Here is a 27,500-nt window from a genome sequence, read left to right as displayed (position 1 = left end):
ACAGACAGGTAGACAGACAGACAGGCGGCAGGCAGAGAGACAGGCAGACAGACAGGCGGCAGACAGAGAGACAGGCAGGCAGACAGACAGTCCTGTCTTGTTCATTCACCGCATGGATTTTGTGATGCTTCAGCAGTGTGTGTGCATGCATGTGCTTATGTCTCTGCACGTGCTTATGTTTGTGTTCTTGCACGTGCATGTGTGTCAAACATCTAATGTGCGTCATGAAGAGGCAGGCTGTCAGGTTTGTGCTTGAAGCAACCCCCCCCCCCCCCCCCCCCCCATCCCCAGAGCCAACATTAGTTTGAAGTAATTAGATATATTAACAGAAACTTTGTCATTCTTGACAGCCAGACTGTTAGAGCACATTATAATCGTACCTCCAACTGTCGACTTGCGTCAAAGGAGTGAATAGCTTTCGTCCCATCAAACGATTTGCCAGGGGCTGCATGTGCGTGTCACAGAGGGCTAGGCCATCGACTGGGGAAACAATCAGGAAAATTTCAGATCTGCTTTGAATGTTATTCCTCAAATGTATTTAATCTTTATTTAAACCAGGAAGTGCCATTATTAAGAAGCAAGACATGGTCAAGCAGGCAATAGAGACCATGAATAATACATTAAATAAAGTAAATGGACAGAGTGGAACCCCCTGCGAATCCCAGTGCACTTCACGAGGCCCCCTGCGAATCCCAGTACATTTCACTAGGCCCCCAGCGAATCCCAGTACACTTCACTAGGCCCCCTGCGAATGCAAGTACACTTCACTAGGCCGCCAGCGAATCCCAGTAGACTTTACTTGTCCCCCAGCGAATCCCAGTACATTTCACTAGGCCCCCAGCGAATCCAAGTACACTTCACTAGGTCCCCAGCGAATCCCAGTACACTTCACTAGGCCCCCAGCGAATCCCAGTAGACTTCACTAGGCCCCCAGTGAATCCCAGTACATTTCACTAGGCCCCCAGCGAATCCAACTACACTTCACTAGGCCCCCAGCGAATCCCAGTACACTTCACTAGGTCCCCAGCGAATCCCAGTACACTTCGCTATGCCCCCAGCGAATCCCAGTACACTTCGCTAGTCCCCCAGCGAATCCCAGTACACTTCACTAGGCCCCCAGCGAATCCCTGTACACTTCACTAGGTCCCCAGCGAATCGCAGTACACTTCACTAGACCCCCAGCGAATCGCAGTACACTTCACTAGGCCCCCAGAGCGAATCCCAGTACACTTCACTAGGCCCCCAGCGAATCCCAGTACATTTCACTAGGCCCCCAGTGAATCCTAGTACATTTCGCTAGGCCCCCAGCGAATCCCAGTACACCTCACTAGGCCCCCAGCGAATCCCAGTACACTACACTATGCCCCCAGCGAATCCCAGTACACTTCACTTGTCCCCCAGCAAATCCCAGTAGACTTCACTAGGCCCCCAGTGAATCCCAGTACATTTCACTATGCCCCCAGCGAATCCCAGTACACTTCACTAGGCCCCCAGTGAATCCCAGTACATTTCACTATGCCCCCAGCGAATCGCAGTACACTTCACTAGGCCCCCTGCGCGTCCCAGTACGCTTCACTAGGCCCCCGGCGAATCCCAGTACATTTCACTAGGCCCCCAGTGAATCCCAGTACATTTCACTATGCCCCCAGCGAATCGCAGTACACTTCACTCGGCCCCCAGCGAATCCCAGTACACTTCACTAGGCCCCCGGCGAATCCCAGTACATTTCACTAGGCCCCCAGTGAATCCCAGTACATTTCACTAGGCCCCCAGTGAATCCCAGTACATTTCACTAGGCCCCCAGCGAATCCCAGTACACTTCACTAGGCCCCCAGCGAATCCCAGTACATTTCACTAGGCCCCCAGCGAATCCCAGTACACTTCACTAGGCCCCCAGCGAATCCCAGTGCACATCACAAAGCCCCAAGTGAATCCCAGTGCACTTCATGAGGCCACCAGCGAATCCCAGTACACTTCACTAGGTCCCCAGCGAATCGCAGTACACTTCACTAGGCCCCCAGCGAATCGCAGTACACTTCACTAGGCCCCCAGCGAATCCCAGTACACTTCACTAGGCCCCCAGCGAATCCCAGTACATTTCACTAGGCCCCCAGTGAATCCTAGTACATTTCACTAGGCCCCCAGCGAATCCCAGTACACTACACTATGCCCCCAGCGAATCCCAGTGCACTTCACTAGGCCCCCAGTGAATCGCAGTACATTTCACTAGGCCCCCAGCGAATCCCAGTACGCTTCACTAGGCCCCCGGCGAATCCCAGTACATTTCACTAGGCCCCCAGCGAATTCCAGTACACTTCACTAGGCCCCCGGCGAATACCAGTACACTTCACTAGGCCCCCAGCGAATCCCAGTACATTTCACTAGGCCCCCAGCGAATCCCAGTACACTTCACTAGGCCCCCAGCGAATCCCAGTGCACATCACAAGGCCCCAAGCGAATCCCAGTGCACTTCACGAGGCCCCCAGCGAATCCCAGCGCACTTCACCATGCCCCCAGCGAATGCCAGTACACTTCACTAGGCCCCCAGCGAATCCCAGTGCACATCACAAGGCCCCAAGCGAATCCCAGTGCACTTCACGAGGCCCCCAGCGAATCCCAGCGCACTTCACTAGGCCCCCAGCGAATCCCAGTACACGTCACTAATTCCCCTGTGAATCCCAGTACACGTCACTAATTCTCCTGTAAATCCCAGTACACTTCACTACTTCCCCTGTGAATCCTAGTACACATCACTAATTCCCCTGTGAATCCCAGTACACGTCACTAATTCTCCTGTAAATCCCAGTACACTTCACTAATTCCCCTGTAAATCCCAGTACACTTCACTAATTCCCCTGTAAATCCCAGTATACTTGATTAGTCTGCAGATAAATGGAAGGGTTAGGCCTCCTGGGACTCTCCTTTTGTCTCTGAATGCAGAGAGAAACTGGCAACCGTGGCCTGTCTCCTGGGGTTAATAACACCGTGGTCACAGAGAACCTCTTTAACAGACAGGATACACAACACAACCTCTTTAACAGACAGGATACACAACACAACCTCTTTAACAGACAGGATACACAACCTCTTTAACAGACAGGATACACAACCTCTTTAACAGACAGGATACACAACCTCTTTAACAGACAGGATACACAACACAACCTCTTTAACAGACAGGATACACAACACATCACAACCTCTTTAACAGACAGGATACACAACCTCTTTAACAGACAGGATACACAACCTCTTTAACAGACAGGATACACAACACAACACAACCTCTTTAACAGACAGGATACACAACACAACACAACCTCTTTAACAGACAGGATACACAACCTCTTTAACAGACAGGATACACAACCTCTTTAACAGATAGGATACACAACCTCTTTAACAGACAGGATACACAACCTCTTTAACAGACAGGATACACAACATACCCTCTTTAACAGACAGGATACACAACACAACCTCTTTAACAGACAGGATACACAACCTCTTTAACAGACAGGATACACAACCTCTTTAACAGACAAGATACACAACACAACCTCTTTAACAGACAGGATACACAACACATCACAACCTCTTTAACAGACAGGATACACAACCTCTTTAACAGACAGGATACACAACCTCTTTAACAGACAAGATACACAACACAACCTCTTTAACAGACAGGATACACAACCTCTTTAACAGACAGGATACACAACACAACCTCTTTAACAGACAGGATACACAACCTCTTTAACAGACAGGATACACAACCTCTTTAACAGACAGGATACACAACCTCTTTAACAGACAGGATACACAACACAACCTCTTTAACAGACAGGATACACAACCTCTTTAACAGACAGGATACACAACCTCTTTAACAGACAGGATACACAACCTCTTTAACAGACAGGATACACAACCCATCACAACCTCTTTAACAGACAGGATACACAACACAACACAACCTCTTTAACAGACAGGATACACAACCTCTTTAACAGACAGGATACACAACCTCTTTAACAGATAGGATACACAACCTCTTTAACAGACAGGATACACAACCTCTTTAACAGACAGGATACACAACACAACCTCTTTAACAGACAGGATACACAACACAACCTCTTTAACAGACAGGATACACAACACAACCTCTTTAACAGACAGGATACACAACACAACCTCTTTAACAGACAGGATACACAACACATCACAACCTCTTTAACAGACAGGATACACAACCTCTTTAACAGACAGGATACACAACACATCACAACCTCTTTAACAGACAGGATACACAACCTCTTTAACAGACAGGATACACAACCTCTTTAACAGACAAGATACACAACACAACCTCTTTAACAGACAGGATACACAACACATCACAACCTCTTTAACAGACAGGATACACAACCTCTTTAACAGACAGGATACACAACACAACCTCTTTAACAGACAGGATACACAACCTCTTTAACAGACAAGATACACAACACAACCTCTTTAACAGACAGGATACACAACACATCACAACCTCTTTAACAGACAGGATACACAACCTCTTTAACAGACAGGATACACAACCTCTTTAACAGACAAGATACACAACACAACCTCTTTAACAGACAGGATACACAACACATCACAACCTCTTTAACAGACAGGATACACAACCTCTTTAACAGACAGGATACACAACACATCACAACCTCTTTAACAGACAGGATACACAACCTCTTTAACAGACAAGATACACAACACAACCTCTTTAACAGACAGGATACACAACACATCACAACCTCTTTAACAGACAGGATACACAACCTCTTTAACAGACAGGATACACAACACAACACAACCTCTTTAACAGACAGGACCTCTTTAACAGACAGGATACACAACGCAACCTCTTTAAGAACACATTCTTATTTTCAATGACGGCCTTGGAACAGTGCCTGTATCAGTGGGCTTTGTGATGAATGAGCCATCTGATTCAATGAATGATGGAGCGGAATTGGCTTTTTTCCCCAAAATTTCATTTCAGGTTCCTCAAAGCTTTCTACTATTATTCTTTATATAATTTATTTTTGTTTCATAGTGTAGTTTATTTGTATTTTTATTTAGTTTAGTCACATGATTTCTTCATTTGCAGTACGTTTGCCAGTCAGTTGGGCTGCCAGACTTCACCTTTTGCCTCATCACTCTCAGCCATACAATTTTTCAATTCCTCATCAATCCACGGGGATTTAACAGTTTTTAGTCATCTTCTTAATGTGTGCTTGTTAGTAACTGGAATAAGTAGTTTCATAAATGTGTCAAGTGCAGCGTCTGGTTGCTCCTCATTACACACCACAGGCCAACAAATATTCTTTAGATCATCAACATATGAATCACTACAAAACTTATTGTATGACCTCTTATACACTATATTAGGCCCAGCCTTTGGAACTTTGTTTTTCCTCGATGTTGAGTGCCCTTCTCTATAAATAAGCATGCTGAAAGTCTGTTGTTAATTTGTTTACAGAGAAATATAATTGTATTTGCTAAGAGCTGGCAGCAAGCTGATAGATCTGCTGTTAGAACCAGTAAAGGCCTCTTCATCACGTTGGCTTCCCTCCAGGCCTGAGGACAGAGACCTCTAGGCTCAGGTAAAAGATATGACAGATAGGAGTGGCTATAGAGTCAGCTACCATCCTCAGTAGGAGTGGCTATAGGGTCAGATACCATCCTCAGTAGGAGTGGCTTGAGTCAGCTACCATCCTCAGTAGGAGTGGCTATAGGGTCAGCTACCATCCTCAGTAGGAGTGGCTATAGAGTCAGCTACCATCCTCAGTAGGAGTGGCTATAGAGTCAGCTACCATCCTCAGTAAGAGTGGCTATAGAGTCAGTAGGAGTGACTATAGAGTCAGCTACCATCCTCAGTAGGAGTGGCTATAGAGTCAGCTACCATCCTCAGTAGGAGTGGCTATAGAGTCAGCTACCATCCTCAGTAGGAGTGGCTATAGAGTCAGCTACCATCCTCAGTAGGAGTGGCTATAGAGTCAGCTACCGTCCTCAGTAGGAGTGGCTATAGAGTCAGCTACCATCCTCAGTAGGTGTGGCTATAGAGTCAGCTACCATCCTCAGTATGAGTGGCTATAGAGTCAGCTACCATCCTCAGTAGGAGTGGCTATAGAGTCAGCTACCATCCTCAGTAGGAGTGGCTATAGAGTCAGCTACCATCCTCAGTAGGAGTGGCTATAGAGTCAGCTACCATCCTCAGTAGGAGTGGCTATAGAGTCAGCTACCATCCCCAGTAGGAGTGGCTATAGAGTCAGCTACCATCCTCAGTAGGAGTGGCTATAGAGTCAGTAGGAGTGGCTATAGAGTCAGCTACCATCCTCAGTAGGAGTGGCTATAGAGTCAGCTACCATCCTCAGTAGGAGTGGCTATAGAGTCAGTAGGAGAGGCTATAGAGTCAGCTACCATCCCCAGTAGGAGTGGCTATAGAGTCAGCTACCATCATCAGTAGGAGTGGCTATAGGGTCAGCTACCATCCTCAGTAGGAGTGGCTATAGAGTCAGCTACCATCCCCAGTAGGAGTGGCTATAGAGTCAGCTACCGTCCTCAGTAGGAGTGGCTATAGAGTCACCTACCATCCTCAGTAGGAGTGGCTATAGAGTCAGCTACCATCCTCAGTAGGAGTGGCTATAGAGTCAGCTACCATCCTCAGTAGGAGTGGCTATAGAGTCAGCTACCATCCCCAGTAGGAGTGGCTATAGAGTCAGCTACCATCCTCAGTAGGAGTGGCTATAGGGTCAGCTACCATCCTCAGTAGGAGTGGCTATAGAGTCAGCTACCTTCCCCAGTAGGAGTGGCTATAGAGTCAGCTACCATCCTCAGTAGGAGTGGCTATAGTGTCAGTAGGAGTGGCTATAGAGTCAGCTACCATCCTCAGTAGGAGTGGCTATAGAGTCAGCTACCATCCTCAGTAGGAGTGGCTATAGAGTCAGTAGGAGTGGCTATAGAGTCAGCTACCATCCCCAGTAGGAGTGGCTGTAGAGTCAGCTACCATCCTCAGTAGGAGTGGCTATAGAGTCAGCTACCATCCCCAGTAGGAGTGGCTATAGAGTCAGCTACCGTCCTCAGTAGGAGTGGCTATAGAGTCACCTACCATCCTCAGTAGGAGTGGCTATAGAGTCAGCTACCATCCTCAGTAGGAGTGGCTATAGAGTCAGCTACCATCCTCAGTAGGAGTGGCTATAGAGTCAGCTACCATCCCCAGTAGGAGTGGCTATAGAGTCAGCTACCATCCTCAGTAGGAGTGGCTATAGAGTCAGCTACCATCCTCAGTAGGAGTGGCTATAGGGTCAGCTACCATCCTCAGTAGGAGGGGCTTTGAGATTTACTTTCTTTGCTTTGGTTCCGTCCAGCCCCTTTTCCCCATATTACCGTGTAAAGGAATAAAGTCCTTGTAAACGGTACCACATTCTGCCTGTTGTCATCCTTACTCGCACCTACAGTCCATACCTTTTTCGCTTCACGGAGAGTTTAGTTGTAGCAGGGTGTTGCATTCCCTCTTCATAGAGGTGTGCGTAACAGGGAGGTTATAGGAAGGACATCAGAAATACAGTGCCTTGTGGAAGTATTCGGCCCCCTTGAACTTTGCGACCTTTTGTCACATTTCAGGCTTCAAACATAAAGATATAAAACTGTCTTTTTTTTGTAAAGAATCAACAAGTGGGACACAATCATGAAGTGGAACGACATTTATTGGATATTTCAAACTTTTTTAACAAATCAAAAACTGAAAAATTGGGCGTGCAAAATTATTCAGCCCCTTTACTTTCAGTGCAGCAAACTCTCTCCAGAAGTTCAGTGAGGATCTCTGAATGATCCAATGTTGACCTAAATGACTAATGATAAATACAATCCACCTGTGTGTAATCAAGTCTCCGTATAAATGCACCTGCACTGTGATAGTCTCAGAAGTCCGTTAAAAGCGCAGAGAGCATCATGAAGAACAAGGAACACACCAGGCAGGTCCGAGATACTGTTGTGAAGTTTAAAGCCGGATTTGGATACAAAAAGATTTCCCAAGCTTTAAACATCCCAAGGAGCACTGTGCAAGTGATAATATTGTAATGGAAGGAGTATCAGACCACTGCAAATCTACCAAGACCTGGCCGTCCCTCTAAACTTTCAGCTCATACAAGGAGAAGACTGATCAGAGATGCAGCCAAGAGGCCCATGATCACTCTGGATGAACTGCAGAGATCTACAGCTGAGGTGGGAGACTCAACAGTTGTATATTGCACAAATCTGGCCTTTATGGAAGAGTGGCAAGAAGAAAGCCATTTCTTAAAGATATCCATAAAAAGTGTTGTTTAAAGTTTGCCACAAGCCACCTGGGAGACACACCAAACATGTGGAAGAAGGTGCTCTGGTCAGATGAAACCAAAATTGAACTTTTTGGCAACAATGCAAAACGTTATGTTTGGCGTAAAAGCAACACAGCTGAACACACCATCCCCACTGTCAAACATGGTGGTTGCAGCATCATGGTTTGGGCCTGCTTTTCTTCAGCAGGGACAGGGAAGATGGTTAAAATTGATGGGAAGATGGATGGAGCCAAATACAGGACCATTCTGGAAGAAAACCTGATGGAGTCTGCAAAAGACCTGAGACTGGGACGGAGATTTGTCTTCCAACAAGACAATGATCCAAAACATAAAGCAAAATCTACAATGGAATGGTTCAAAAATAAACATATCCAGGTGTTAGAATGGCCAAGTCAAAGTCCAGACCTGAATCCAATCGAGAATCTGTGGAAAGAACTGAAAACTGCTGTTCACAAATGCTCTCCATCCAACCTCACTGAGCTCGAGCTGTTTTGCAAGGAGGAATGGGAAAAAAATTCAGTCTCTCGATGTGCAAAACTGATAGAGACATACCCCAAGCGACTTACAGCTGTAATCGCTGCAAAAGGTGGCGCTACAAAGTATTAACTTAAGGGGGCTGAATAATTTTGCACGCCCAATTTTTCAGTTTTTGATTTGTTAAACAAGTTTGAAATATCCAATAAATGTCGTTCCACTTCATGATTGTGTCCCACTTGTTGTTGATTCTTCACAAAAAAATACAGTTTTATATCTTTATGTTTGAAGCCTGAAATGTGGCAAAAGGTCACAAAGTTCAAGGGGGCCGAATACTTTCGCAAGGCACTGTAGATGGGAGAGGTTGAGGGTAGAGGAAGGACATCAGTAATAGATGAGAGAGGTTGAGGGTAGAGGAAGGACATCAGTAATAGATGGTTGAGGGTAGAGGAAGGACATCAGTAATAGATGAGAGAGGTTGAGGGTAGAGGAAGGACATCAGTAATAGATGGTTGAGGGTAGAGGAAGGACATCAGTAATAGATGAGAGAGGTTGAGGGTAGAGGAAGGACATCAGTAATAGATGGTTGTGGGTAGAGGAAGGACATCAGTAATAGATGAGAGAGGTTGAGGGTAGAGTAAGGACATTAGTAATATATGGTTGAGGGTAGAGGAAGGACATCAGTAATAGATTGTTGAGGGTAGAGGAATAGGGGGGGGGGGGGGGGTTGGCCTGCTGTGGGCGATTGGAGGACAAGGGGGGGTTGGCCTGCTGTGGGCGATTGGAGGACAAGGGGGGGGTTGGTCTGCTGTGGGCGATTGGAGGACAAGGGGGGGGGGGTTGGCCTGTGGGCGACTGGAGGACAAGGGGGAGGGGGGGGGGGGGGTGGCCTGCAGTTGGAGGGAGATAGCTTTTTCCTTTGTCTCTTCTTTCAGCTTCCTGCTCCCAGTAGATTTCACCATCCACACGGTCCTGTTGAGAGACAATGGTTGGTAGAGGTTGCCACCAACAGACCAGACCTGCATGGCCGTACTGGCATATCAAACACTGTATTGTCTTATTCTTCTAGCCCGTTGCTATTCAACTCTAGCCTGGTCCCAGATCTGTTTGTGTTGTCTTGCCAACTCTGATAGTCATTGACAGCACAACATATCTAGGATCAGGCTAATTCCATTTTCTCTCACCTGGTTGACTGGCTTCAGAACCAAGGATGTCCTTAAGATGAGGCAAGACTAGGCTAGTGTTGTGTGACTTTTCACCAGTGTGAAGAAGTTAACATGTGGTTGCTACTTTTAGTGGCAGTACCCAAAGTTGGTTCCTGTGGGGCTGAAGTAGACTGAGGGCCGGGACGCTCCAGCATTGAGCCAAGAGGAAGAAATAGAGGACACTATCACAATCACTGCCCTGATGACGTCACAAGTCTGTCGACAAGTATTTCTTATTGTGCTAGTGATCTGTGCCTCGACACAATCCTGTCTCGGAGCTCTACAGACAATGCCTTCCATCTCATGGCTCGGTTTCTGCTCTGACGTGCACTGTCAACTGTGGGACCTTATATAGACAGGTGTCTGCCTTTCCAAAATCATGTCCAATCAATTGAATTTACCACAGGTGGACTCGAATCAAGTTGTAGAAACATCTCAAGGATGATCAATGGAAACAGGATGCACCTGAGCTCAATTTCAAGTCTCACAGCAAAGGGTCTGAATACTTATGTAAATCAGGTATTTCTGTTTTTGATTTTTTTGGCCCGTTTTTGCTTTGTCATTATGGGGTACTGTGATGTCATTATGGGGTACTGTGATGTCATTATGGGGTACTGTGATGTCATTATGGGGTACTGTGATGTCATTATGGGGTACTGTGATGTCATTATGGGGTACTGTGATGTCATTATGGGGTACTGTGATGTCATTATGGGGTACTGTGATGTCATTATGGGGTACTGTGTGTAGATTGATGAGGGGGGGGGGGGGGGGGGGAATGATTTAATCAATCTTATAAATAAGGCTGTAACGTAACAAAATGTGGAAAAAGTCAAGGGGTCTGAATACTTTCGGGATGCACTGTGCTCCCATAAATGTATTCGACTCGCACCGGGGAACCTTCAGACGAGTCTTCTGAGGCCTGTGGCCATTCTAGAGCGAAACAACAGACATGTAGGTGAGAGTCTCACCTTTACACAGAGGAGACGTTTCAAAATCTCTAACTCTATGCAATTGTATCAGCATAAAATAATATAATTCAAACCATTTTTAGCAGCTCAGTGTTTTGTATTATTCATTTAATACAGTCTTTTTTTGCTGATCTTTAACAAGGGGTCCAATATTTCCAGCGTATATGAGGCCGCTTGACCCCGTTTTATCCTGGTGTAAACAGACCTCCATCTGTTTACCATAACAATCATAATACCACACAGAAAATCATCTGTTCTCCGGCCATTTGCAGCCTAAGTACCAGACAGTGTAAATAATGAGTTAGTCCACACACAGTCTCTAGCTAAACAAACAATTTGGCCCATATTTGTTTTCACAAGAAACCATGAAACCAACAGAAATGTTGAAAGGTTTACCCTGCCACTTAAGACACAGTGAGTCACTGAGTACTCCTGATATCCCTGCGTGAGTAACTGAGTACTCCTGATATCCCTGCTTGATTCACTGAGTACTCCTGATATCCCTGCGTGAGTAACTGAGTACTCCTGATATCCCTGCTTGAGTCACTGAGTACTCCTGATATCCCTGCGTGAGTCACTGAGTACTCCTGATATCCCTGCGTGAGTCACTGAGTATTCCTGATATCCCTGCTTGAGTCACTGAGTACTCCTGATATTTTATTTTTTTATTTTTTTTATTTCACCTTTATTTAACCAGGTAGGCTAGTTGAGAACAAGTTCTCATTTGCAACTGCGACCTGGCCAAGATAAGGCATAGCAGTGTGAACAGACAACACAGAGTTACACATGGAGTAAACAATTAACAAGTCAATAACACAGTAGAAAAAAAGGGGAGTCTATATATACATTGTGTGCAAAAGGCATGAGGTAGGCAAATAATTACAATTATGCAGATTAACACTGGAGTGATAAATGATCAGATGGTTATGTACAGGTAGAGATATTGGTGTGCAAAAGAGCAGAAAAATAAAAATAAATAAATAAAAACAGTATGGGGATGAGGTAGGTGAAAATGGGTGGGCTATTTACCAATAGACTATGTACATCCCTGCGTATATCCCTGCGTGAGTCACTGAGTACTCCTGATATCCCTGCTTGAGTCACTGAGTACTCCTGATATCCCTGCGTGAGTCACTGAGTATTCCTGATATCCCTGCGTGAGTCACTGAGTACTCCTGATATCCCTGCGTGAGTCACTGAGTACTCCTGATATCCCTGCTTGAGTCATTGAGTACTCCTGATATCCCTGCGTGATCCTGTCAAAGACCTGTTCCAATGGGGCACCGCCATGCTCCCATGTGGTCTAGGCTATACGATTCACGAAGTTACCAACGTTCAGCTCGCCTTTTCATTTTCTAACATAGTGATCACTTTTCCAAAACACGTGACCGTGGGTTCCACTCAGTCTCTAAATAAAACAACACACATTTACTGTACGTGTCTTAATAACGTCCTTACAAGAATCAACTACTAACTCAACGCAATTTGGGTCTGAACGTTCTCCGTCTGACTGATTTCCATTGGCCAGATGAGCTTACAACAACTACCTACCCGTCGTCGGTTTCCTCATTCAAAATTAATTAATCAACCATCACTGAATGGATTTCTTCTCGGGAGGAACGTTCTGTACACTGATCTTCATCCCTCGGGCCGACTAGCCAATTATATGCATGTTGCCTGTGGTGATGCCCTAAGAGCTGTGGATACTGTTAGACTGGCACTAATAGTTGATACACCCTAAGAGCTGTGGATACTGTTAGACTGGCACTAATAGTTGATACACCCTAAGAGCTGTGGATCCTGTTAGACTGACACTAACAGTTGATACCCTAAGAGCTGTGGATCCTGTTAGACTGACACCCTAAGAGCTGTGGATCCTGTTAGTCTGACACTAATAGTTGATACCCCCTAAGAGCTGTGGATCCTGTTAAACTGACACCGTAAGAGCTGTGGATCCTGTTAGACTGACACTAATAGTTAATACACCCTAAGAGCTGTTAGACTGACACCCTTTGAGCTGTGGATACTGTTAGACTGACACTAATAGTTGATACCCCCTAAGAGCTGTGGATCCTGTTAAACTGACACCCTAAGAGCTGTGGATCCTGTTAGACTGACACTAATAGTTAATACACCCTAAGAGCTGTTAGACTGACACCCTTTGAGCTGTGGATACTGTTAGACTGACACTAATAGTTGATACCCCCTGAGAGCTGTGGATCCTGTTAGTCTGACACTAATAGTTGATACCCCCTAAGAGCTGTGGATCGTGTTAGTCTGACACTAATAGTTGATACACCCTAAGAGCTGTGGATACTGTTTGACTGACACCCTTTGAGCTGTGGATCCTGTTAGTCTGACACTAATAGTTGATACCCCCTAAGAGCTGTTGATACTGTTAAACTGACACCCTGAGAGCTGTGGATCCTGTTAGACTGACACTAATAGTTGATACCCCCTAAGAGCTGTGGATCCTGTTAAACTGACACCCTAAGAGCTGTGGATCCTGTTAGACTGACACTAATAGTTAATACACCCTAAGAGCTGTTAGACTGACACCCTTTGAGCTGTGGATACTGTTAGACTGACACTAATAGTTGATACCCCCTAAGAGCTGTGTATCCTGTTAAACTGACACCCTAAGAGCTGTGGATCCTGTTAGACTGACACTAATAGTTAATACACCCTAAGAGCTGTGGATCCTGTTAGACTGACACTAATAGTTGATACCCCCTAAGAGCTGTGGATCCTGTTAAACTGACACCCTAAGAGCTGTGGATCCTGTTAGACTGACACTAATAGTTAATACACCCTAAGAGCTGTTAGACTGACACCCTTTGAGCTGTGGATACTGTTAGACTGACACTAATAGTTGACACCCTTTGAGCTGTGGATCCTGTTAGTCTGACACTAATAGTTGATACCCCCTAAGAGCTGTTGATACTGTTAAACTGACACCCTGAGAGCTGTGGATCCTGTTAGACTGACACTAATAGTTGATACCCCCTAAGAGCTGTGGATCCTGTTAAACTGACACCCTAAGAGCTGTGGATCCTGTTAGACTGACACTAATAGTTAATACACCCTAAGAGCTGTGGATCCTGTTAGTCTGACACTAATAGTTGATACCCCCTAAGAGCTGTGGATCCTGTTAGTCTGACACTAATAGTTGATACCCCCTAAGAGCTGTGGATCCTGTTAGTCTGACACTAATAGTTGATACCCCCTAAGAGCTGTGGATCCTGTTAGTCTGACACTAATAGTTGATACACCCTAAGAGCTGTGGATACTGTTTGACTGACACCCTTTGAGCTGTGGATCCTGTTAGTCTTACACTAATAGTTGATACCCCCTAAGAGCTGTGGATCCTGTTAGTCTGACACTAATAGTTGATACCCCCTAAGAGCTGAGGATCCTGTTAGTCTGACACTAATAGTTGATCACGTTCTGATTGGGATCATTGTTCCATTCCATGTCTTCTCTATCAATCTATCCAGTGCCCAACCTAAACAGGAAGTAATCTGTGCGCTGCAGAGGACTGCTACTCAGGGGGAACTCAGTACATGTACCAGCCGAGGTGATGGCTGTGTATTTCCATTCACCTTCAGCAGCCGATTAGCAGCCCCGCGGCGGCAGGGAACAGGCTGATACAGCTAACAACCAACTATTTTTAAACAATCTATTCATTTATGTATGTTTTACTCGCTCTGCTGCCCATCGCTGGCGGGGGAAGAAGAGAGGCTGATACTACATACCGAGGCCTGTGGTTTCATATTTTAGAGAGCGTTTGCTTTCTCAATGCTGACAACACAAGTAAACGTACTTTCCTCCCTCCAAATATATGGTCAAATCGTTTCAATAAAGGTAAGGGAATTTGCTCGTTTCCCAAAAATACACAAATATCGAGCTAAGAATTTTACAGAATATTTTTTGCAGAAACAAAATGCTGACCTGATCCATTCTGAAGCAAACTATAGTAGCCTAGGTTTCAGTGGCGGTCAATGCCATTTAAGATGAGGGAGCATGATACATATATATATATTTTTTATGAACACGGCCTTATTTCTATTACAGCATATTGGATGACTGTCATTCATATTTCAATCACCCAGCTCTGGGGAGACCTGAAAACATCTGTACAGCGACACTCCCCATCCAACCTGACACCCTCTCCTGTTGTCAAGATTCTAGAACCCTCCCCTGTTGTCAATATTCTAGAACCCTTCCCTATTGTCAAGACTCTAGAACCCTTCCCTGTTGTTAATACTCTAGAACCCTCCCCTGTTGTCAATATTCTAGAACCCTCCCCTGTTGTTAATACTCTAGAACCCTCCCTTGTTGTCAAGACTCTAGAACCCTCCGCTGTTGTCAATACTCTAGAACCCTCCCCTGTTGTCAATACTCTAGAACCCTCTCTTGTTGTCAATACTCTAGCATCATCCCCTGTTGTCAATACTCTAGCATCCTCTCCTGTTGTCAATACTCTAGAACCCTCCCCTGTTGTCAATACATTAGCATCCTCCCCTGTTGTCAATACTCTAGAACCCTCCGCTGTTGTCAATACTCTAGCATCCTCCCTTGTTGTCAATACTCTAGAACCTTCCCCTGTTGTCAATACCCTAGCATCCTCCCCTGTTGTAAATACTCTAGAACCCTCCCCTGTTGTCAATACTCTACCCCACTCCCTCGTTTTTAATACTCTAGAACCCTCCGCTGTTGTCAGTTCTCTAGAACCCTCACCTGTTGTCAATACTCTAGAACCTTCCCCTGTTGTCAATACTCTAGCATCCTCCCCTGTTGTAAATACTCTAGAACCCTCCCCTATTGTCAATACTCTACCCCACTCCCTCGTTTTTAATACTCTAGAACCCTCCGCTGTTGTCAGTTCTCTAGAACCCTCACCTGTTGTCAATACTCTAGAACCTTCCCCTGCTGTCAATACTTTAGAACCCTCCCCTGTTGTCAATACTCTAGAACCCTCACCTGTTGTCAATACTCTAGAACCTTCCCCTGCTGTCAATACTCTAGAACCCTCCGCTGTTGTCAATACTCTAGCATCCTCCCTTGTTGTCAATACTCTAGAACCTTCCCCTGTTGTCAATACTCTAGCATCCTCCCCTGTTGTAAATACTCTAGAACCCTCCCCTGTTGTCAATACTCTACCCCACTCCCTCGTTTTTAATACTCTAGAACCCTCCCCTGTTGTCAATACTCTAGAACCCTCCACTGTTGTCAGTACTCTAGAACCCTCACCTGTTGTCAATACTCTAGAACCTTCCCCTGCTGTCAATACTCTAGAACCCTCTGCTGTTGTCAATAGTCTAGCATCCTCCCTTGTTGTCAATACTCTAGAACCCTCACCTGTTGTCAATACTCTAGAACCTTCCCCTGCTGTCAATACTCTAGAACCCTCCCCTGTTGTCAATACTCTAGAACCCTCCACTGTTGTCAGTACTCTAGAACCCTCACCTGTTGTCAATACTCTAGAACCTTCCCCTGCTGTCAATACTCTAGAACCCTCCGCTGTTGTCAATACTCTAGCATCCTCCCTTGTTGTCAATACTCTAGAACCTTCCCCTGTTGTCAATACCCTAGCATCCTCCCCTGTTGTAAATACTCTAGAACCCTCCCCTGTTGTCAATACTCTACCCCACTCCCTCGTTTTTAATACTCTAGAACCCTCCGCTGTTGTCAGTTCTCTAGAACCCTCACCTGTTGTCAATACTCTAGAACCTTCCCCTGTTGTCAATACTCTAGCATCCTCCCCTGTTGTAAATACTCTAGAACCCTCCCCTGTTGTCAATACTCTACCCCACTCCCTCGTTTTTAATACTCTAGAACCCTCCGCTGTTGTCAGTTCTCTAGAACCCTCACCTGTTGTCAATACTCTAGAACCTTCCCCTGCTGTCAATACTCTAGAACCCTCCCCTGTTGTCAATACTCTAGAACCCTCCACTGTTGTCAGTACTCTAGAACCCTCACCTGTTGTCAATACTCTAGAACCTTCCCCTGCTGTCAATACTCTAGAACCCTCCGCTGTTGTCAATACTCTAGCATCCTCCCTTGTTGTCAATACTCTAGAACCTTCCCCTGTTGTCAATACTCTAGCATCCTCCCCTGTTGTAAATACTCTAGAACCCTCCCCTGTTGTCAATACTCTACCCCACTCCCTCGTTTTTAATACTCTAGAACCCTCCCCTGTTGTCAATACTCTAGAACCCTCCACTTTTGTCAGTACTCTAGAACCCTCACCTGTTGTCAATACTCTAGAACCTTCCCCTGCTGTCAATACTCTAGAACCCTCCGCTGTTGTCAATACTCTAGCATCCTCCCTTGTTGTCAATACTCTAGAACCCTCACCTGTTGTCAATACTCTAGAACCTTCCCCTGCTGTCAATACTCTAGAACCCTCCCCTGTTGTCAATACTCTAGAACCCTCCACTGTTGTCAGTACTCTAGAACCCTCACCTGTTGTCAATACTCTAGAACCTTCCCCTGCTGTCAATACTCTAGAACCCTCCCCTGTTGTCAATACTCTAGAACCCTCCGCTGTTGTCAATACTTTAGAACCCTCACCTGTTGTCAATACTCTAGAACCTTCCCCTGCTGTCAATACTCTAGAACCCTCCCCTGTTGTCAATACTCTAGAACCCTCCCCTGCTGTCAATACTCTAGAACCCTCCGCTGTTGTCAATACTCTAGCATCCTCCCTTGTTGTCAATACTCTAGAACCTTCCCCTGTTGTCAATACTCTAGCATCCTCCCCTGTTGTAAATACTCTAGAACCCTCCCCTGTTGTCAATACTCTACCCCACTCCCTCGTTTTTAATACTCTAGAACCCTCCGCTGTTGTCAGTTCTCTAGAACCCTCACCTGTTGCCAATACTCTAGAACCTTCCACTGCTGTCAATACTCTAGAACCCTCCCTGTTGTCAATACTCTAGAACCCTCCACTGTTGTCAGTACTCTAGAACCCTCACCTGTTGTCATTACTCTAGAACCTTCCCCTGCTGTCAATACTCTAGAACCCTCCCCTGTTGTCAATACTCTAGAACCCTCCGCTGTTGTCAATACTTTAGAACCCTCACCTGTTGTCAATACTCCAGAACCTTCCCCTGCTGTCAATACTCTAGAACCCTCCCCTGTTGTCAATACTCAAGAACCCTCCCCTGTTGTCAATACTCTAGAACCCTCCCCTGCTGTCAATACTCTAGAACCCTCCCCTGCTGTCAATACTCTAGAACCCTCCCCTGCTGTCAATACTCTAGATCCCTCCACTTGCGAGGATAACAGCACTGAACCTTTCTCAGTTTTTTTTTTTTTTGAGATTGTAGAACACATTCGGATGGATCTTAGACCATTCCTCCATACAGGACCTTTCCAGATGCTTGGTATCATTTTTCGGGGCTTATGGACCATTCTCTTCAATTCAAATCCCAGGCTTTAGTCCAGAGACCGAGGGCCATTTCAAAATGTTGATATTGGGTTCAATTAACCGTTTCTTCTTTTGTTTTGATTATTGCTTGCGGTTATTGTCTCCACTTATTTTGAAGGCCTCGAGTACCAGCGTTGTCCTGTGACTATATAAATGGACACATTTTTGTTGCCAGTGGCCTTCACATTCTGAGCAAAGAGGGAAGCATCTATCTAAGATAATTTGTATGTGGTAATTTTTTTGGTCCTCGTTCATCATTTCAAAAGTTTTCAAGGCTACACACCCATTGACTAACTGCAAGGCTCTGTTGTTAAAAGCGTGTCTGAAAGTTGATCAAGACTCTGTGATACAGTACGACGGGAGGAGATCAGGTGATTAATCCCTGTTGTTGTTTTCCTCCAGATCAACATGTTTATGGAAGGGTTCCATGATGCATTGCTGCTGTACGCCCTGGCGCTGCACGAAGCCATCAGGAACGGCCTCACCAAGAAGGACGGAGCAGAGATCACCTATCGCATGTGGAACAGAACATTTGAAGGTAAAAAACAAAAACCCTCTGGTCCTTATTAAATCTCTCCTCCCCTCTGGTCCTTATTAAACCTCTCCTCCCCGCTGGTCCTTATTAAACCTCTCTGCCCTCTGGTCCTTATTAAACCTTTCCTCCCCGCTGGTCCTTATTAAACCTCTCCTCCCCTCTGGTCCTTATTAAACCTCTCCTCCCCGCTGGTCCTTATTAAACCTCTCCTCCCCTCTGGTCCTTATTAAACCTCTCCTCCCCTCTGGTCCTTATTAAACCTCTCCTCCCCGCTGGTCCTTATTAAACCTCTCCTCCCCGCTGGTCCTTATTAAACCTCTCCTCCCCGCTGGTCCTTATTAAACCTCTCCTCCCCTCTGGTCCTTATTAAACCTCTCCTCCCCTCTGGTCCTTATTAAACCTCTCCGCCCTCTGGTCCTTATTAAACCTCTCCTCCCCGCTGGTCCTTATTAAACCTCTCCTCCCCTCTGGTCCTTATTAAACCTCTCCTCCCCTCTGGTCCTTATTAAACCTCTCCTCCCCTCTGGTCCTTATTAAACCTCTCCTCCCCTCTGGTCCTTATTAAACCTCTCCTCCCCGCTGGTCCTTATTAAACCTCTCCTCCCCTCTGGTCCTTATTAAACCTCTCCTCCCCTCTGGTCCTTATTAAACCTCTCCTCCCCGCTGGTCCTTATTAAACCTCTCCTCCCCGCTGGTCCTTATTAAACCTCTCTGCCCTCTGGTCCTTATTAAACCTCTCCGCCCTCTGGTCCTTATTAAACCTCTCCTCCCCTCTGGTCCTTATTAAACCTCTCCTCCCCTCTGGTCCTTATTAAACCTCTCCGCCCTCTGGTCCTTATTAAACCTCTCCGCCCTCTGGTCCTTATTAAACCTCTCCTCCCCGCTGGTCCTTATTAAACCTCTCCGCCCTCTGGTCCTTATTAAACCTCTCCGCCCTCTGGTCCTTATTAAACCTCTCCTCCCCTCTGGTCCTTATTAAACCTCTCCTCCCCTCTGGTCCTTATTAAACCTCTCCGCCCTCTGGTCCTTATTAAACCTCTCCGCCCTCTGGTCCTTATTAAACCTCTCCTCCCCTCTGGTCCTTATTAAACCTCTCTGCCCTCTGGTCCTTATTAAACCTCTCCTCCCCGCTGGTCCTTATTAAACCTCTCCTCCCCGCTGGTCCTTATTAAACCTCTCCGCCCTCTGGTCCTTATTAAACCTCTCCTCCCCTCTGGTCCTTATTAAACCTCTCCTCCCCTCTGGTCCTTATTAAACCTCTCCTCCCCTCTGGTCCTTATTAAACCTCTCCTCCCTGCTGGTCCTTATTAAACCTCTCCTCCCCGCTGGTCCTTATTAAACCTCTCCTCCCCTCTGGTCCTTATTAAACCTCTCCTCCCCTCTGGTCCTTATTAAACCTCTCCTCCCCTCTGGTCCTTATTAAACCTCTCCTCCCCTCTGGTCCTTATTAAACCTCTCCTCCCCTCTGGTCCTTATTAAACCTCTCCTCCCCTCTGGTCCTTATTAAATCTCTCCTCCCCTCTGGTCCTTATTAAACCTCTCCTCCCCTCTGGTCCTTATTAAACCTCTCCGCCCTCTGGTCCTTATTAAACCTCTCCGCCCTCTGGTCCTTATTAAACCTCTCCTCCCCTCTGGTCCTTATTAAACCTCTCTGCCCTCTGGTCCTTATTAAACCTCTCCTCCCCGCTGGTCCTTATTAAACCTCTCCTCCCCGCTGGTCCTTATTAAACCTCTCCGCCCTCTGGTCCTTATTAAACCTCTCCTCCCCTCTGGTCCTTATTAAACCTCTCCTCCCCTCTGGTCCTTATTAAACCTCTCCTCCCCTCTGGTCCTTATTAAACCTCTCCTCCCTGCTGGTCCTTATTAAACCTCTCCTCCCCGCTGGTCCTTATTAAACCTCTCCTCCCCTCTGGTCCTTATTAAACCTCTCCTCCCCTCTGGTCCTTATTAAACCTCTCCTCCCCTCTGGTCCTTATTAAACCTCTCCTCCCCTCTGGTCCTTATTAAACCTCTCCTCCCCTCTGGTCCTTATTAAACCTCTCCGCCCTCTGGTCCTTATTAAACCTCTCCTCCCCGCTGGTCCTTATTAAACCTCTCCGCCCTCTGGTCCTTATTAAACCTCTCCGCCCTCTGGTCCTTATTAAACCTCTCCTCCCCTCTGGTCCTTATTAAACCTCTCCTCCCCTCTGGTCCTTATTAAACCTCTCCGCCCTCTGGTCCTTATTAAACCTCTCCTCCCCTCTGGTCCTTATTAAACCTCTCCTCCCCGCTGGTCCTTATTAAACCTCTCCTCCCGCTGGTCCTTATTAAACCTCTCCTCCCCTCTGGTCCTTATTAAACCTCTCCTCCCCTCTGGTCCTTATTAAACCTCTCCTCCCCGCTGGTCCTTATTAAACCTCTCCTCCCGCTGGTCCTTATTGAACCTCTCCTCCCGCTGGTCCTTATTAAACCTCTCCTCCCCTCTGGTCCTTATTAAACCTCTCCTCCCCTCTGGTCCTTATTAAACCTCTCCTCCCCTCTGGTCCTTATTAAACCTCTCCGCCCTCTGGTCCTTATTAAACCTCTCCTCCCCGCTGGTCCTTATTAAACCTCTCCGCCCTCTGGTCCTTATTAAACCTCTCCGCCCTCTGGTCCTTATTAAACCTCTCCTCCCCTCTGGTCCTTATTAAACCTCTCCTCCCCTCTGGTCCTTATTAAACCTCTCCGCCCTCTGGTCCTTATTAAACCTCTCCTCCCCTCTGGTCCTTATTAAACCTCTCCTCCCCGCTGGTCCTTATTAAACCTCTCCTCCCGCTGGTCCTTATTAAACCTCTCCTCCCCTCTGGTCCTTATTAAACCTCTCCTCCCCTCTGGTCCTTATTAAACCTCTCCTCCCCGCTGGTCCTTATTAAACCTCTCCTCCCGCTGGTCCTTATTGAACCTCTCCTCCCGCTGGTCCTTATTAAACCTCTCCTCCCCTCTGGTCCTTATTAAACCTCTCCTCCCCGCTGGTCCTTATTAAACCTCTCCTCCCGCTGGTCCTTATTAAACCTCTCCTCCCCTCTGGTCCTTATTAAACCTCTCCTCCCCTCTGGTCCTTATTAAACCTCTCCTCCCGCTGGTCCTTATTAAACCTCTCCTCCCCTCTGGTCCTTATTAAACCTCTCCTCCCCTCTGGTCCTTATTAAACCTCTCCTCCCCGCTGGTCCTTATTAAACCTCTCCTCCCGCTGGTCCTTATTGAACCTCTCCTCCCCTCTGGTCCTTATTAAACCTCTCCTCCCCTCTGGTCCTTATTAAACCTCTCCTCCCCGCTGGTCCTTATTAAACCTCTCCTCCCCGCTGGTCCTTATTAAACCTCTCCTCCCGCTGGTCCTTATTAAACCTCTCCTCCCCTCTGGTCCTTATTAAACCTCTCCTCCCCTCTGGTCCTTATTAAACCTCTCCTCCCCGCTGGTCCTTATTAAACCTCTCCTCCCGCTGGTCCTTATTAAAACTCTCCCTTATCTCTTCCCCATTCTTATCCTCCCATCCTTATCATATTGGCCTCCCTCCAGAGCCATAGCAGCCTGCATTCAACCTCTCTCTCGCTCTCTCTCTTTCTCAATTCAATTCAATTTAAGGGCTTTTTTGGCATGGGAAACATATTTTTTTAAATGCCAAAGCAAGTGAAATAGATAATAAACAAAGTGAAATATAAATAAATAAAAATACATCTCTCTCTCTCTCTCCTCTCGCTGTCTCATCATATGTCCTCTGAGGATGTTTTTTACTGAGGTGTAGATCATTATCCAAGGACTGTAAGACTGTTGGAATGTGATCTGAATTTTAGATCTAAGACCGGAGCTCAGATTCCATCTCCTTCAGTTGTCCTGGCTCCCAGCTGGACCAATCATCACCCTTAATTAGGCCAATGTTGTCAACCCGAGTTGAGCCTCTGGCATTCTCCACTCATTTTTAATGGCTGTAGAAGGAACATTTATAGCATTATTGATATCACTATCAATTACACAAGGCTTTGGCGTGCAACACAGCTAGCTCAGCGCAGTGCAGCTTTGTCCTGAGCTGTTAACCAGAAGGATTTCCTTTAGCTTGTAGAGGATGTTAAAATACACCACAGACAGTGCACTGTACAGCAGTACCAAGGGCTTACGGCAGTACCAAGGGCTTACGGCAGTACCAAGGGCTTACAGCAGTACCAAGGGCTTACAGCAGTATGAAGGGCTTACAGCAGTATGAAGGGCTTACAGCAGTATGAAGGGCTTACGGCAGTACCAAGGGCTTACAGCAGTATGAAGGGCTTACAGCAGTATGAAGGGCTTACGGCAGTACCAAGGGCTTACAGCAGTATGAAGGGCTTACAGCAGTATGAAGGGCTTACAGCAGTATGAAGGGCTTACGGCAGTACCAAGGGCTTACGGCAGTACCAAGGGCTTACAGCAGTATGAAGGGCTTACAGCAGTATGAAGGGCTTACAGCAGTATGAAGGGCTTACGGCAGTACCAAGGGCTTACGGCAGTACCAAGGGCTTACAGCAGTATGAAGGGCTTACAGCAGTATGAAGGGCTTACAGCAGTATGAAGGGCTTACAGCAGTATGAAGGGCTTACGGCAGTATGAAGGGCTTACAGCAGTATGAAGGGCTTACGGCAGTATGAAGGGCTTACAGCAGTATGAAGGGCTTACAGCAGTACCAAGGGCTTACAGCAGTATGAAGGGCTTACGGCAGTACCAAGGGCTTACGGCAGTATGAAGGGCTTACGGCAGTACCAAGGGCTTACAGCAGTATGAAGGGCTTACAGCAGTATGAAGGGCTTACAGCAGTATGAAGGGCTTACGGCAGTACCAAGGGCTTACAGCAGTATGAAGGGCTTACGGCAGTACCAAGGGCTTACAGCAGTATGAAGGGCTTACAGCAGTATGAAGGGCTTACAGCAGTATGAAGGGCTTACGGCAGTACCAAGGGCTTACAGCAGTATGAAGGGCTTACGGCAGTACCAAGGGCTTACAGCAGTATGAAGGGCTTACAGCAGTATGAAGGGCTTACAGCAGTATGAAGGGCTTACAGCAGTACCAAGGGCTTATGGCAGTATGAAGGGCTTACAGCAGTATGAAGGGCTTACGGCAGTACCAAGGGCTTACAGCAGTATGAAGGGTTTACAGCAGTATGAAGGGCTTACGGCAGTACCAAGGGCTTACGGCAGTATGAAGGGCTTACGGCAGTACCAAGGGCTTACAGCAGTATGAAGGGCTTACAGCAGTATGAAGGGCTTACAGCAGTACCAAGGGCTTACGGCAGTATGAAGGGCTTACAGCAGTATGAAGGGCTTACGGCAGTACCAAGGGCTTACGGCAGTATGAAGGGCTTACAGCAGTATGAAGGGCTTACGGCAGTATGAAGGGCTTACGGCAGTACCAAGGGCAGAGGATGGAGGGGAGGATCTGATAGAGCCTGAGATGCCCAGCCCTGAGAGGGTGGAGAGGAGGATCTGATAGAGCCTGAGACGCCCAGCCCTGAGAGGGTGGAGAGGAGGATCTGATAGAGCAGCGAACAGGTTGTCGGGCGGCCAGACCTCACTACTCATAAGGATTTAATCTGGAGAGAGAGGGGAAAAAGAGGTCAAGGTGTAGGGTAGTTCTGTGTGAGTGGGACCAGTGGACTCAATAGGCTGGGTGAATGAGTGGGACCAGTGGACTCAATAGGCTGAGTGAATGAGTGGGACCAGTGGACTCAATAGGCTGAGTGAATGAGTAGGACCAGTGGACTCAATAGGCTGAGTGAAAGAGTGGGACCAGTGGACTCAATAGGCTGAGTGAAAGAGTGGGACCAGTGGACTCAATAGGCTGAGTGAATGAGGGGGACCAGTGGACTCAATAGGCTGAGTGAATGAGTAGGACCAGTGGACTCAATAGGCTGAGTGAATGAGGGGGACCAGTGGACTCAATAGGCTGAGTGAATGAGGGGGACCAGTGGACTAAATAGGCATGAATGAGTGAATGAGTAGCGGATGTCGTCAACCTGTTTTTCAAAGGGGTTGACAAAGTTGTCCTCAGAGAGGGAGGAAGGGGGGGAGGAGAATTAAGGAGGGAGGAGAAGGTGGAAAAGAGTTTCCTAGGTTTAGAGGCAGAAGCTTGAAATGTAGAGTGATAGAAAGAGGCTTTAACAGTGGATACAGAGGAAGAGGAGGGAGTGAAAGGATGAAAAGGCCTCCGGAAGTTTCTTTTCCCTCCATTATCGCTCAGCTGCCCGCAGCCCTATTCTGTAAGCTCGTAATGACCTCACTGAACTAATTGCTAATTGTCTAGCATAGGTGGAGAGCACACCTCCCTCTACTAATTGCTAATTGCCTAGCATAGGTGGAGAGCACACCTCCCTCTACTAATTGATGATTGGCTAGCATTGGTGGAGAGCACACCTCCCTCTACCAATTGCTAATTGCCTAGCATAGGTGGAGAGCACACCTCCCTCTACTAATTGCTGATTGCCTATGAGAGTGAAAATTGCCCTCCCCTTTGATCCTGGTTCCTTTGATCCTGGTTGATGTGTCAACAACTATCTGCAAGTTATGAGCAGGCAGCAGTTCACACACCAAGTAGGCTGCTACAGACCCCTGTCCATTCACCACTACAGACCCCTGTCTCTTCACCACTACAGACCCCTGTCTATTCACCACTACAGACCCCTGTCTATTCACCACTACAGACCCCTGTCTATTCACCACTACAGACCCCTGCCTCTTCACCACTACAGACCCCCTGCCTCTTCACCACTACAGACCCCTGTCTATTCACCACTACAGACCCCTGTCCATTCACCACTACAGACCCCTGTCTCTTCACCACTACAGACCCCTGTCTATTCACCACTACAGACCCCTGTCTATTCACCACTACAGACCCCTGTCTATTCACCACTACAGACCCCTGCCTCTTCACCACTACAGACCCCCTGCCTCTTCACCACTACAGACCCCTGCCTCTTCACCACTACAGACCCCTGCCTCTTCACCACTACAGACCCCCTGCCTCTTCACCACTACAGACCCCTGCCTCTTCACCACTACAGACCCCTGTCTCTTCACCACTACAGACCCCTGTCTATTCACCACTACAGACCCCTGTCTATTCACCACTACAGACCCCTGCCTCTTCACCACTACAGACCCCCTGCCTCTTCACCACTACAGACCCCCTGCCTCTTCACCACTACAGACCCCTGCCTCTTCACCACTACAGACCCCCTGCCTCTTCACCACTACAGACCCCCTGCCTCTTCACCACTACAGACCCCTGCCTCTTCACCACTACAGACCCCTGTCTCTTCACCACTACAGACCCCTGTCTATTCACCACTACAGACCCCTGTCTATTCACCATACGTCCTCTGTACATCCAACAAACAGTATGGTGACAGACTCCAGTTGCAGAATAATGTCCTCCAGATAACTCCAGTTAAAGAATGAGGCAGAGTCAACACGGAGAACAAGACCTTTCATCTGCTGTGATTAGAGTCCCCGTTACAGAACGGATGTCCCCTCTCGCCAAACTGGTTAAAAAGCCAATGCGTTGCCAGCTCTCAACGTGAAGTAACAGTGTTTTGTTCAGCAGGAATCGTCAAGAACAGGGTCATATTTTCTTGTTAAAATAAATAATATGTTAAAAATGCCAACAATTTTTGGGAACACAGCCGTAGGGATGAAATTACAAATCTTGGAGGGCCTGCCAACACAAACGGCGGGAGGAGAGATGGGATTTCCTGTTATATTGGCCGGTGCTGGAATTTCTCCACTCCGCTCTCTGCTCTCTGTTTTCCTTGGAATGTTGGGCTCTTGCTAATTAATTCTGCCATTCTTTGCATGCCGCTGGTCCTCTGGTCGCTGGGCAGGCATCGCAGGCCAGGTGTCTATGGACTTCAACGGAGACAGATACGGAGACTTCTCTGTGATGAGCATGACAAACACCGAGGCAGGCACCTATGAGGTAAGAACAGAACCTAACACCAACCCTCCTACATCAGGGCCCTTATTCAGTAAGCATCTGAGAGTGGTGTCCACGTCGACGGGACAGTCGTGGAGAGGGTAGTAAGTTTTAAGTTCCTCGGCGTACACATCACGGACAAACTGAATTGGTCCACCCACACAGACAGCGTTGTGAAGAAGGCGCAGCAGCGCCTCTTCAACCTCAGGAGGCTGAAGAAATTTGGCTTGTCACCAAAAGCACTCACAAACTTCTACAGATGCACAATCGAGAGCATCCTGTCGGGCTGTATCACCGCCTGGTACGGCAACTGCTCCGCCCACAACCGTAAGGCTCTCCAGAGGGTAGTGAGGTCTGCACAACGCAGCACCGGGGGCAAACTACCTGCCCTCCAGGACACCTACACCACCACGATGTCACAGGAAGGCCATAAAGATCATCAAGGACAACAACCACCCGAGCCACTGCCTGTTCACCCCGCTATCATCCAGAAGGTGAGGTCAGTACAGGTGCATCAAAGCTGG

The 27,500-nt window shown here is 47.1% G+C and overlaps 1 protein-coding gene across 2 annotated transcripts in view; it reads left to right on the top strand.

Annotated features, from left to right (window-relative positions):
- Positions 1–27,500, top strand: part of LOC100136308 (atrial natriuretic peptide receptor 3) — an 88,187-nt gene that overhangs the window by 43,421 nt on the left and 17,266 nt on the right. For both annotated transcript variants that reach the window (XM_036936535.2, XM_036936534.2), the window contains exons 4-5: positions 18,890–19,025; positions 26,885–26,979. In XM_036936535.2, the coding sequence (XP_036792430.2) occupies positions 18,890–19,025; positions 26,885–26,979 (231 nt within the window). The remainder of the gene's footprint in view (positions 1–18,889; positions 19,026–26,884; positions 26,980–27,500) is intronic.

The sequence above is a fragment of the Oncorhynchus mykiss genome, chromosome 11, assembly GCF_057628025.1.
Source record: "Oncorhynchus mykiss isolate SJ-2025 chromosome 11, ASM5762802v1, whole genome shotgun sequence".
Classification (NCBI taxonomy): Eukaryota; Metazoa; Chordata; class Actinopteri; order Salmoniformes; family Salmonidae; genus Oncorhynchus; species Oncorhynchus mykiss.
This window is presented reverse-complemented; position numbering and strand designations above follow the sequence as displayed.